Below are 13,897 nucleotides of genomic sequence, written 5' to 3' on the forward strand. Positions count from 1 at the left end.
ACAACTTGTTCCAAAGTGTCAACTTATACTCAATAGAAAAGGAAAATGATATTGAAATTTAGTGAAGTGAGGTGCAACAAAACAAAAATGAAGTTATGCAAAGCCCAGATAATTAGAAGGAACATAATTTCTATATCATTCACCTGAAGGGGAAAATGATATTGCAATAGTCAACTTAAAGAAAAGCCTCACCCAGAAAGCTCTTCAAGATAGTCCAAGTAAAAACATAGCAGCAGAGTTGCAATCCATCCTATTGTTGAATTAGGAATGGGAACTGGATGTACTTTCCACTTCCCTGCCCCCTACTGAATCAACGACAGTCTGTTTCTGTGCTGGAAACTTTCAGCACGTTAAGTCCGCACTAGCTCTGCAATATAACTCACTCGCAAGACCTTTCCCCACAGTCCTACAAGTATTTCCCATTAGAAGTCTATCAACTTTGTTTTGCAAGAAGCCTTGGTGAAACGGTTTCTCACATTTCTTATTGAAAGCGCCGATTGCCCCTAAGGTTTTGCGTTTCTGCAATCAGTGATACAGAAAGCAAATTTTTCACTTGTTGATTCATGGCAACAGAACCCAATTTCATTCTCACTCAATGTTTACTTTCCAGTAAGTGTCACTATATAGTGTATAGCAATCAAAGGCAGGAGCTTGGACTTATGTCTCCATCACTCGAGGACTGAAATGTTGAGGTCTCATTATATCACCCCTTTGCAACTTTGGCTTATTAATAAATCAGCAACTCAGCACAGCAGGAATTTTTGATTTTCTTTGACAGCTCAGCATCATAAACTAATGGACAAGGTTATCAACAGCAATAAAATGCAATGCTTACTCAGCAACAGTCAGATCACTGCTTTCTCAAATAATGTGCTGATGCAGTTAAAGCAGAGGCTCAAGTACAGGTCCCTCCAATATGGCAGCATTGCCCTTTAAACCAACACAGTGCATTAAGTATTTACAGACTCGGCAAATGATCTGCTGTGTTTCTCACATGGAACCTACAGTACTGAAAAAGACCACTGACCCAAATGTTAACATGCACACACCATAAGTCTTCTTTCACTATCTCAATCACTTTCAATTCTTTTCTTCTTCACATACTTATCTAGCTTCCTCTTTAATGTATTAATGCTATCCATTTCAACTATTCTTGTGGTAGGACAATTCATAGCCTAACTACTCAGCTACAACACTTCAAAAATGCCCTGTTGACTGTAAAGTGTTTTCAGACAGCCAGAGGTTATAAAAGACATGTTACATTAATGTAAGTCACTCTAAAGAAACTTACAACCCTGGCAACCGGAGGACAAGGCACATAGGAATGCTGTTGCTGCTGTCAAACAATCACATTTAGCTGACTGGGACTTGTAATTATTAGAGCCTATAGCATTGGAGGTATGAGTGGCATGCAGCCACACTGCAAGTTTTGTACATTTATTAACCACTTAGTCCACACAGTCATTTTCTTTCTTTTTTTGGAAATGTCACTTGCTCTGAAGATCAGCTGGGTACCATATCACACTCAGGCAGCTGTGCTTGCCCCATGGACCAAGACAGTGTCTTATAATATATGCTGTTGCAGCAATACAGACTTAATTGTAGGAGAAATCAGGATAACTTTGGACCATTTTAAGTATTTTCTCTCCTTTTACCAGTATTAGGCATCATCTGTGTGGAACACTCCACCTGCAAGTTCACCTCCAAGCCACTCATTGGAAATATATCATGTTCCCTCAGCGTCACTGGATCAGAATCCTTGAACTCCCTTCCCAACAGCACTAAGTCTAACTAAACCAAAATGGACAGCAGTGGTTCAAGAAGGCTCAATGGTTAGCATTGCTGCCTCACAGAATCAGGGACCTAGGTTCAGTTCCAGTTTCAGGTAACAGTGTGTGGAGTTTGCACATTCTCCCCATGGATGTGTGGGTTTCCTCCAGGCATGCAGATTTCCTCCCACAATCCAAAGATGTGCAGGTTAGGTGAATTGGCCATGCTAAATTGCTCAGTGTTCAGGGATGTGTAGGTTAGGTGCATTAGTCAGGGTGGATCACTCTTCAGAGACCCGTTGGAGGGCTGAAAGACCTGCTTCAACACTGTTGGGATTCTTTAAAAAATTCTATAAACCAGTATTCCTTAGTTACCCTCGAGATGGGTAAAAAGAAATGTTGGCCCAGGCAGAAATGCCCACATGCCATAAGTGAATAAAATAAAAGGATGAATTGAAGGCGATTGGTTTGGATCTGCACTGAAACAAACATTGAGAGGTTGCACAACAACAATTTTCAGAATATGACTTGAATTCCCCTCCTGAGAGTTGAGGAATGAGGAAGTGGGATGTAAAGGTCTCTTGTTTCTCCAAAGTGGGCTGGCTGAATTCAGGAAGAGATCTGGGCTTGGGAGAAATTTATTTTGTTGCTGGCACTTATCAATGGTCTGTGTGTTTGAAGATCTTCTTTCAAAACACACATCCAAAATAGTTTCAACAAAAGGCTGATCCAAGCTGAGAATCAATGCCAACTTTCACTTGCCCAATTCGTCCAAATCTAGCCAATCTGTACAGAGAAACTGCATTATTTTACTTCATTGTGCATTAAAAGAAACCAAAAGCAAATGTGGAAATGCAAAATCAGAGTCTTTACTGGCCAGATCATTTCCAAATGGGATGCCAAGGAAGAAGGCAATTCATTTGGGAAAGCAATTTAGTTACTTTGGTCATTTAGGATTTGAAATCTGATCACCAAGAAGTGGGCATGGTGGACAAGTGTGGAGATGAGAAACATTTCACCAATCTATGTGGAGAAATATTCAGAGAATAATTACACTCTCATTACAATGCAACAAGAGTGAATGAGGACAAAAACCTTCAGCTATCAGAATTCAAACCACACCACAATCTGGCTCCAGTCCAGCTTACTCATTATATAACGAACTTTTGTTTGAGAAAGAGAAATGGCTCTACTGTCCTCCAACAGCATTACATCTATACAAATAGATCAGAAGTCTGAAAAACAACGTTACTCTCTTTTGAGAGGCCTTATATAGCACACATTTAAGGAGCTTCGATAACAGGGTAATATATCCTAAGGTGCTTAACAGGAGCACAGTCAGGTGAACAAAATGACACCAATTCATAGAAGGAGCCATTAAGTGCAAAAGACTTGTCAAAAATAAGTAAGAATTCTTTTAAGATCAGGAACAAGAATAGTAGAGACTTATAACAGAACTTAGACCTAAACAGCTTAAAGATGCAGTCACTAATGGTGGGAAGAAAATAGAGATGCACAAGAGGCCAAAATTGAAAGGTTTTAAAATGCTATACATACAGGGAGAGATAAGTCGATGGAACGAGTTGAATGTATGAATTGTAATTCTACGTTTGAAGTGATGCTGGACTGAAAACCAATGTATATCAGCAAGCATAGGGATGATGAGAGGGTGGGACTTGATGCAAGTTAGGATGAGGGTAGCAGAGTTTTGCTGATGTTTTGGCTTATGTTATTCTGCCATAATTGAATTTCAGAATTAAAAAGAGATGGGAAAACACATGGCTAATGTCTATGATGTACAGCTATGGCTAGAACCACAGTGAAATTCAACATCTGTTCAGGGATCAAGTCCTGAGCTCAACAAGAAAACAAGTGCTTAATTTGTCTCTGCAAAAACATTGGGATAGTTTCAGCAGAATGTTCTATTCTGGGCCTGTGTTAAACTCTCCTACACTGCTGAATGAGTTCAGCTTGATGGTAAAAATGTCTGAATTACTATTGCAGGTAATATTCTTTGACATTTCAGCGTAATCACATTCAACTGCATGCAGAAAATGAATGAACTTCAGTCCCTAATTACATATTCATATAAATGATAATTATCCAGCTTGTAAAAACTTGTGGACAAGAACATAAAATTAAAATACTGTGGATGCTGGAAATCTGAAATAAAGTCATAAAATGACAGAAATCCTTAGCGGGTACGCTGGCATCTGTGGAGAGAGTTAATATTTCAGATCACCGACATTGTTTCAAATCAATGATCTTTTTTCACAATCGGTAACAATCTGAAATGCTAATTCAGTTCCTGCCTCCACAGATGCTGTGTAACCTGAGTAATTCCAACATTTCTTCTTTGGACAATTAAGGACCTTATAATTTCTGTATTTAAGTAATTTCCACCAAGTGTATTTTTGATGTATTAAGTTTACAATGATTTTAACTGATGTTATTGATACAGGTTCAAGACAACCGGGGCACAACAATATCAAGATAGAATGGCATTCTTCCTGATGACTGTAACAATGCAAGTTCCGAATTTGTGGGTGAGTGCAAAGCCTTCTTGCTGGACATCCTGCTGCTATTTAATAACCCAGTAGCCAAGGACTCTCATACAGCATATCAAAAACATAACCTTGTATTTCCTCACATGCATAACTATTTCTCAAGATTTCTAAATGGTCTGTAACAATCTGGCAATAACTTTATAGAAAAATCCTAAATTAAAATGTCAAAATCTTTCAGAAATAAGCCTGGTCCGTAGAATCATAGATGCGTGTTAATGGTACCTTCTCGAGCACTAAGACTGGCAGATTGGAATGTTGGCCTTTTGGTAGCTTTTCTGTGCAAATTACAGGATGTTTAAGTTGCAACGGTGTACACTTCCCTATTTCTGGTACTGAGAATCAGCATTCAGCATTCCCAGAAACAATCAAGAGTATAACCCCTTTCTCTATTCCAGCATGCCTTAGTGTCAAACTCAGCGATACATGTAATATAGCCCCAAATGCATCCCTGTTTCACACTAGGACTTTTCTTCATGAATGCAACCCATTGGTATCAGTGTGGGAGGTATACTTGCACTCTATGAAGACACTGCAGGAAAGCATATGTAATGCTGATCAGTACTCAAGGAAAATTGCAAACTCCAAATGCAGATTGTCACACCATGTCATTTGTTTGTGACATAACCTTTATACAAGAAATTTCTACCCTGTCATTTATTAGTGATGTTACTTATAGTAAATAAATGCATAATAACCCAGCACATTCCAAATCCAAGTAAGACAATTTATTCTTGAAGCACTACTTAGAAATATATTACTGTGAATAAATGTTGATGCACAGATAAATGCTAACATCTTCTGCGACTGGGCTTCACCAGCATGTTTCTGGAGCTGGTCAGTCAATTTTTAGTGTCTTACCACAAGCTCTAATGATCTGCTAAATGAGAAAGGAGCAGGGAGTGGGGCTGATTGCATCTGGACCAGAAAGAACTCTCGACTGAGCCAAATGACCTCTTTCTGCTCTAGATGGCTCTGTGCTAAGTCTCAGTAAAGGCATGGTTAAAGGCTTATGCTTACTTATTAAGGGCAAGGGAAAGGTAAAGAGGCGCCATCCAGGATTATCCCCAATGGTCCCTACAGAGCTGCTCAGACAAAACATACAAGTTAGGAGGAGTAGGCCAATTGGCCCCTCAAGTCTGCTCTATCATTCAATGGCTGATCTGATTACTCCATATTTCCACCTCCCCCCATAACCTTTTACTATCCCAGTTCCCTCGCTTATCAAGAATCTACATCTTCCTTAGAGATATTCAAGGGCTCTGCTTCCAGCTTTTGAATGAAAGAATTCCAAAGACTCTCAATCCTCAGAGAGTTAGAGTCATAGAGACAGTCATCCATGCCGAGCACATATCCTAAACTAATCTCGTCCCATTTGCCAGTACTTGGCCCATATCTCTCTAAACCCTTCCAATTCAGAGACTCATGCAGATGCTTTTCAAATGTTGTAACTGTACCAGCCTCCACCACCTCCTCTGGCAGCTCATTTCATACACACACCACCCTCTGTGTGAAAAAGTTACCCCTTAAGTCCCTTTTATATCATTTCCCCCCTCACCCTAAACCTATACCCTCTAGTTCTGGGCTCCCCCCACCCCAGTGAAAACACCTTTTCTATTTATCCTATCCATGCCTCTTGTGATTTTGTAAGCATCTATAGGTCACTCCTCATTCCCCGATATTCCAGGGAAAACAGCCCCAGCCTCTCCCTGTAGCTCCAATCCTCAACCCTGGCAACATCCTTGTAAATCTTTTCTGAACCCTTTCATGTTTTGCAACAGCCTTCCGATAGGAAGGAGACCAGAATTGCACACAATATTCCAACAGTGGTCTAACCAATGTCCTGTACAGCTGCAACATGACCTCCCAATTCCTATACTCAGTACTCTGACCAATAAAGGAAAGCATACCAAATGCCTTCTTCACTACCCTATGGACCTGCGACTACTTTCAAGGAGCTATGAATCTGCACTCCAAGGTAATTTTGTTCAGAAACACTCCCTAGGACCTTACCATTAAGTACAAAGTCCTGCTTGGATTTGCCTTTCCAAAATGCAGCACCTCACATTTATCTAAATTAAATTCCATTTGCCACTCCCCAGCCCATTGGCCCATCTGATCAAGATCCCATTACACTCTGAGGTAATCTTCTTCGTTGTCCACTACTACCTATTTTCACATCCAAATCATTTATGTAAGTGACAAAAAGCAGCACCGATCCTTGTGGCACTCCATTGGTCACAGGCCTCCAGTCTGAAAAGCAACTCTCCACCATCACCATCTGTCTTCTCTATGCCAGTTCTCTATCCAAATGGTTAATATTCCCTGTATTTCATGAGATCTAACTTTGCTAACCAGTCTCCCATGAGGAACTCGTCGAACGCCTTACTGAAGTCCATATAGATTATGTCTGCCACTCTGCCTTCTTCAATCCTCTTTGTTACTTCTTCAAAAAACTTAAATCAAGTTCATGAGACATTTCCCATGCACAAAACCATGCTGACTATCCTAATCAGTCCTTGCCTTTCCAAATACACGTAAATCCTGCCCTCATGATTCTCTCCAACAACTTGCCCACCACCGACGTCAGGATGACTGGTCTATAGTTCCCTGGCTTCTCCTTACCACCCTTCTTAAACAGTGGCACCACGTTTGCCAACCTCCAGTCTTCCGGCACCTCACCTGTGACTATCGATGATGCAAGTATCTCAGCAAGAGGCCCCGCAATCACTTCCCTAGCTTCCCACAGTGTTCTAGGGTACCCCCGATCAGGTCCTGGGGATCTATCCACTTTTATGATTTCAAGACATCCAGTACCACCTCCTCTGTAATATGGACATTTTTTCAAGATGTCACCATCCATTTCCCCACATTCAATAATTTCCATGTCCTTTCCACAGTAAACACTGATTTAAAGAAAAAAGCCTTATCTCTATCTTAGGTGGGTGAGTCTCTATTTTTAATCACAGACTCAGTACAAAGGTTGGGTTTGGCTTATACCTAATGCTTGACCACAGCTCATGTAAGTGGGGCAGGCAAGTCAAATTATTATCAAGGCTTCTTAAGTGAATGGCCCCGTCTTTGTGGAAATAAATGGTGGGGACTGGGGAGGAAGATAGAAACTGGGAAAAATTTCTGGCTGTAACAGCTGCTCCTTTTCTTTGAGGTATTTTAGGTGTTGGAGGTGATTTCCTCAAATTCCAGGAGCAGCAATTACTGTTTTATATGTTGTTACATTGTTTTGGAACTTTGGGAAAAAAAGAGTCAAAACAAACAGCAGTTTAAAAGGGAGAAGGGCAGACAAAGGAAGCACATGGTGAGGGCAGTGTAGGAGAGAGAGAGAGAGAGAGAGAGAGAGAGAGAGAACCTGCACAGTTACCGCCTTTGCTGTTTGAATTCGTGTATCGCTGGACATCGGAGTGCATCTGGGAAAATTAACAAACAGTGAAATTCACAACTAATCTTGGAGGAACTGTTGGGCGAAGTTCACAGCACAGAATCAGATAAGTTAATTGTTGTTTTAAGTCTGTCCAATAGAAAGACTGCAGTAGTGGGTACAGTGGATTCTTTGATTATATGTTTTTGGAGATAAGTCACTTGATTAAACTTAAAATATAAGCCATAGCTATTAATTTAACCTGGGGCAGTGTTTGTAGAGGAATAAGATGGTGTTATTTTCTGGGTCTGTAGATTGTGAAGGAGCAAAAATGGCCTTTGCACTTCTTGTCAGATGTGGGAGTTTAAAGAGAGTTTAAGAGTTACTGTGGATTATACCTGCCATAAATGCTGTTGGATGCAAATCTTATCAGATCGAGTGGATCGGTTGGAGAGACAAATAGAAGTGATGAGGAATTTGCAACAGCAACACTATGTGATGGATGGCAGTTATAGAAAGGGGGGAAAGTCTCAGAGACAGTGACATAGATGGGTTAACACCAGGAAGGGTAAGAGAGGTCAGCACCTAGGGCAGGAGTCTTTTGTGGATATACCCATTTCAAACAGGTATGCTGTTTTGGAAAATGTAGGGGGTGATGGATTCTCAGGGGAACATAGCACAAACAGCCAAGTTTCTGGTCTTGAGACTGGCTCTAATGCAACGAGGGGTACGTCGGCTTCCAAGAGATCAATTGTGTTAGGGGATTCTGTAGTCCAAGGTACAGACAGACGTTTCTGTGGCCAGCAGAGAAAAAGCAGGATGGTGTGTTGTTTCCCTGGTGCCAGGATCAAGGATGTCTCAGAGACGGTGTAGAATGTTCTCACGGGGGAAGAGGGGCCAGCAGGAGGTCATTGTCCACATTGGAACCAACGACATTGGAAGGGAAAGGTTGAGACTCTGAAGGGAGATTACAGAGAGTTAGGCAGAAATTTAAAAAGGAGGTCCTCAAGGGTAGTAACATCTGGATTACTCCCAGTGCTGTGAGCTAGTGAGGGCAGGAATAGGAGGATAGAGCAGATGAATGCATGGCTGAGGAGCTGGTGTATGGGAGAAGGATTCACATTTTTGGATCATTGGAATCTCTTTTGGGGTAGAAGTGACCTGTACAAGAAGGGCGGATTGCACCTAAATTGGAAGGGGACTAATATACTGGCAGGGAAATTTGCTAGAACTGCTTGGGAGGATTTAAACTAGTAAGGTGGGTGAGGGGGTGGGACCCAGGGAGATAGAGAGGAAAGAGATCGATCTGAGACAGGTACAGCTGAGAACAGAAGTGAGTCAAACAGTCAGGGCAGGCAGGGACAAAGTAGGACTAATAAATTAAACTGCATTTATTTCAATGCAAGGGGCCTAATAGGGAGGGCAGATGAACTCAGGGCATGGTTAGGAACATGGGACTGGGATATCATAGCAATTATGGAAACATGGCTCAGGGATGGGCAGGACTGGCAGCTGAATGTTTCAGGATACAAATGCTACAGGAAGGATAGAAAGGGAGGCAAAAAGGAGGAGGGGGAGTGGCATTTTTGATAAGGGATAGCATCACAGCTGTGCTAAGGGAGGATATTCCCAGAAATATATCCAGGACGTTATTTGGGTGGAACTGAGAAATAAGAAAGTGATGATCACCTTATTGGGATTGTATTATAGACCTCCCCAATAGTCAGAGGGAAATTGAGAAACAAACTTGTAAGGAGAGGTCAGCTATCTGTAAGAATAATAGGGTAGTTATGGTAGGGGATTTTAACTTTCCAAACATCGACTGGGACTGCTATAGTGTTAAAGGTTTCGATGGAGAGGCATTTCTTAAGTGTGTACAAGACAATTTTCTGATTCAGTATGTGGATGTACCTACTAGAGAAGGCGCAAAACTTGACCTACTCTTGGGAAATCAGGTAGGGCAGGTGACTGAGGTGTCAGTGGCGGAGCACTTTTGGACCCAGCGACCATTATACTATTCGTTTTAAAATAGTGATGGAAAAGGATAGGCCAGATCTAAAAGCAGAAGTTCTAAATTGGAGAAAGGCCAATTTTGACGGTATTAAGCAAGAACTTTCAAAAGCTGATTGGAGGCAGATGTTCGCAGGTAAAGGGATGGCTGGAAAATGGGAAGCCTTCAGAAATGAGATAATGAGAGTCCAGAGAAAGTATATTCCTGTCAGGGTGAAAGGGAAGGCTGGTAACTATAGGGATGACTAAAGAAATTGAGGGTTTGGTTAAGAAAAAGAAGGAAGCATATGTCAGGTACAGACAGGATAGATAGAGCATAAAGAAAGTAGGAGTATATTTAAGAGGGAAATCAGGAGGGCAAAACGGGGACATGAGATAGCTTTGGCAAATAGAATTAAGGAGAATCCAAAGGGGTTTTACAAATATATTAAGGACAAAAGGGTAACTAGGGAGAGAATAGGGCCTCTCAAAAGATCAGCAAGGCAGCCTTTGTGTGGAGCCACAGAAAATGGGGGAGATACTAAATGAATATTTTGCATCAGTATTTACTGTGAAAAAGGGTATGGAAGATAGACTGTCAGGAAATAGATGGTGACATCTTGCAAAAATGTCCAGATTACAGAGGAGGAAGTGCTGGATGTCTTGAAACAGTTAAAGGTGGATAGGTCCCCAGGACCTGATCAGGTGCACCTGAGAACTCTGTAGGAAGCTAGAGAAGTGATTGCTGGGCCTCTTGCTGAGATATTTGTATCATCGATAGTCACAGGTGAGGTGCCAGAAGACTGGAGGTTGGCTAACGTAGTGCCACTGTTTAAGAAGGGTGGTAAAGACAAGCCAGGGAACAATAGACCAGTGAGCCTGACCTCGGTGGTGGGCAAGTTGTTGGAGGGAATCCTGAGGGACAGGATGTACATGTATTTGGAAAGGCAAGGACTGATTCGGGACAGTCAACGTGGCTTTGTGCGTGGGAAATAATGTATCACAGTTTTTTTCATGAAGTAACAAAGACGACTGGTGAGGGCAGAGCATTAGATGTGATCAATATGGACTTCAGTAAGGCGTTCGACAAGGTTCCCCATGGGAGACTGATTAGCAAGGTTAGATGCCACAAGGATCGGTGCTGGGCCCTCTACTTTTTGTCATTTACATAAATGATTTGGATGCGAGCAGAAGAGGTACAGTTAGTAAGTTTGCAGATGACACCAAAATTGGAGGTGTAGTGGACAGCGAGGAGGGTTACCTCAGATTACAACAGGGTCTTGACCAGATGGGCCAATGGGCCGAGAAGTGGCAGGTGGAGTTTAATTCAGATAAATGTGACGTGCTGCATTTTGGGAAAGCAACTCTTAGCAGGACTTATACACTTAATGGTAAGGTCCTAGGGAGTGTTGCTGAACAAAGAGACCAGGTTCATAGCTCCCTGAAAGTGGAGTCGCAGGTAGATAGGATAGTGAAGAAGGCGTTTGGTATGCTTTCCTTTATTGGTCAGAGTATTGAGTACAGGAGTTGGGAGGTCATGTTGCGGCTGTACAGGACATTGGTTAGGCCACTGTTGGAATATTGCGTGCAATTCTGGTCTCCTTCCTATCGTAAAAATCTTGTAAATCTTTTCTGAACCATTTCAATTTTCCCAAGGATGTTGCCAGGGTTGGAGGATCTGAGCTACACTGAGAGGCTGAACAGGCTGGGGCTGTTTTCCCTGGAGCGTTGGAGGCTGAGGGGTGACCTTATAGAGGTTTACAAAATTATGAGGGGCATGGATAGGATAAATAGGCAAAGTCTTTTCCCTGGGATGGGGGAGTCCAGAACTAGAGGGCATAGGTTTAGGGTGAGAGGGGAAAGATATAAAAGAGACCTAAGAGGCAACTTTTTCACACAGAGGGTGGTACACAAATAGAATGAGCTGCCAGAGGATGTGGTGGAGGCTGGTACAATTGCAACATTTAAGAGGCATTTGGATGGGTTTATGAATAGGAAGGGTTTGGAGGGATACGGGCCGGGTGCTGGCAGGTGGGACTAGATTGGATTGGGATATCTGGTTGTCATGGACAGGTTGGACCGAAGGGTCTGTTTCCATGCTGTACATCTCTATGACTCTATGATGTCGCTTTTGGTGCAAAGTGAACTGTAAATGAGTGCAACTTTCAGTCACGTGTTTGCGAAGCGAGGATGTGGTGCCCCTTTTAATGTGATGACCAGAGCTGTTGCATTTGGTTGAAAGATCCAATGTCATTGATACATCAGGAGCAGCATAACCTTTTTCAATCTCAATTCCAATGCTCACCAGACAACAGGGGGAACAAACTACCAGCAATCCCAGAATTTCCATTCAACTTCCAGTGTTACTACAATGTTACTATCCTTTTGTTGATTAAACCTGATTGGCAGATGAGTTCCATTCATATTTTTACAATTGTGTGCGTGTGAGAGAGAGAGTGGCAGTAAAAACTGAGCCAAGCTCGGCTTCTCATACTCTAATTGCATCATTCGTGTTGCTAGCCTTACAGTTACCATGGGCAAGTGACCGAGGGTCACTCAATGTGCAGTCTGTTATTTAGAGTGTGCACTGCTAGCGGTGTGTGGTTCAGGCGCAGGCTGCACGGATCAAACATGCTTGTCATTTTCTCGGCATGTGAAACGTGAGAGCGGGCGACAGGACCCCAACCGGAGCTGGTCTACTCACCCACCGCAGGTGCATCGTATTCATCTCCCAGTAAGATCTCGGGCGCTGAGTAAGCCAGGGAGCCGCAGCTTGTGGTCAGCATCTTGCCGGGCTGGAATCGGTTGCTGAAGCCGAAATCGGTGAGTTTGACCACCCCTTGGTCTTTGAAGAACACAACGTTCTCCGGCTTCAGGTCTCGGTGCACCACATGCAACTTGTGGCAGTAGGAGATGGCGTGGACGATCTGGGCGAAGTAAGTCTTGGCTCGGTCCTCGGAGAGCCCCCTCTCGTGGTTCATGATGTAGTCGAACATATCCCCACCGTCTCCCAGCTCCAGGATCAGGTAGAGTTTGGTCTGGGTGTCAATCACCTCGTAGAGCCTGACCACATTGGGGTGTTGTACCAACTTCATACACCTCACTTCCTGCAGGAGGTGCCCTGTCGCCGATTTGTCCAGCTTGGTTTTGTCGATCACTTTGACGGCCACTTTCTCCCCGGTGAAGACGTGCCGGGCCAACTTCACCACGGCGTAGTGACCCTTCCCCAGGGTCTTATCCAGGTCGTAAAGCCCGGCGATCTTACCGTCGTAGCAATGCCTCAGCCCGGCCATGTCACCCTCTCTCTGCGGTTGGGGGGAAATGGGGTGAGGTTGGGCGCCTGTAGTGGTCGGAGGGCTGGACTCTCTCACCCTTTCCCCTTGGATCTAGAGAGAGGAAGCAGCAAAAAGGTGAGGAGATTGGTGCAACCCTCCCGGACCGATGCAAAGCCCTCGCCTCCCCTCAAGGCTGAACGCTATCTGAGTCAACCTCAATGTCACGGATTGCATTAGACTTGGTGCTCACCTAGAGGAGGGAGGGAAATAAATGACTAACTTTCTTTTTTTAAAAAAGAAAAGCAGAGTTGAGTAAAATTGGAGCCGGGTGTGTGAGGTCTGGAGATGCGGTGAGCTTCAGAAGCGAACAGCAGCCCCAGGTAAAGACTAGCGCCGCTTCAAGTGAGAGGCGAACTCACCTGCAGTGCGGTGCTCCCGCTCTCTGGCTGGGCTCTGTCACCTTCCAATACAGCAACAGCAGCAGCTCCCGGGGAACTGGGCAGGCACAGCACCTTCAACCCCTGCTTCTTGCAGCCATGACTGTCATTTGCTAAGACGGCCAGCCTGGGATCTCTCTCTGCAGAGCGCGCTCTCTCTCTCTCTCTCTCTCGGTGTATGTGTGTGTTGCTGCTTTGCGGAAATCCGAGCCCCACATCTGCGTCTCCCTATTGACGTCAATGATAATGACCACTAGCGGCAGAGTATGGTTCGAGCCTCACACTGTGCTCTCCAAACAGAGAGACTGTCACAGTGCTGCTTCTCCACAGCCCCGGCGCTACACGATGGAAGGGGACATTTACACACACACACACCACGCTTCTGAATTACAGCAGGGATTTATACACCCGTTTGTTAGAACAGCCTTTTCAGTCAAGTCTGTCCAGAGTCGGTAAAATGTGGAGCTCGAAAAAGCACAGCATCAGA

The 13,897-nt window shown here is 43.5% G+C and overlaps 1 protein-coding gene across 2 annotated transcripts in view; it reads right to left on the minus strand.

Moving 5' to 3' along the window:
- snrkb (SNF related kinase b) overlaps window positions 1–13,653 on the minus strand; it is a 120,095-nt gene extending 106,442 nt beyond the window's left edge. The window contains exons 1-2 of one of the 2 annotated variants that reach the window (XM_072547523.1): window positions 13,393–13,653; window positions 12,403–13,223 (exon numbers count right to left, since the gene is read on the minus strand). In XM_072547523.1, coding sequence (XP_072403624.1) covers window positions 12,403–12,991 — 589 coding nt within the window. In that variant the 5' untranslated portion in view covers window positions 12,992–13,223; window positions 13,393–13,653. The remainder of the gene's footprint in view (window positions 1–12,402; window positions 13,224–13,392) is intronic. The other variant, XM_072547522.1, reaches the window with a different exon arrangement.
- Window positions 13,654–13,897: the final 244 nt, after the last annotated feature.

The sequence above is a fragment of the Chiloscyllium punctatum genome, chromosome 26, assembly GCF_047496795.1.
Source record: "Chiloscyllium punctatum isolate Juve2018m chromosome 26, sChiPun1.3, whole genome shotgun sequence".
Lineage (NCBI taxonomy): Eukaryota > Metazoa > Chordata > Chondrichthyes > Orectolobiformes > Hemiscylliidae > Chiloscyllium > Chiloscyllium punctatum.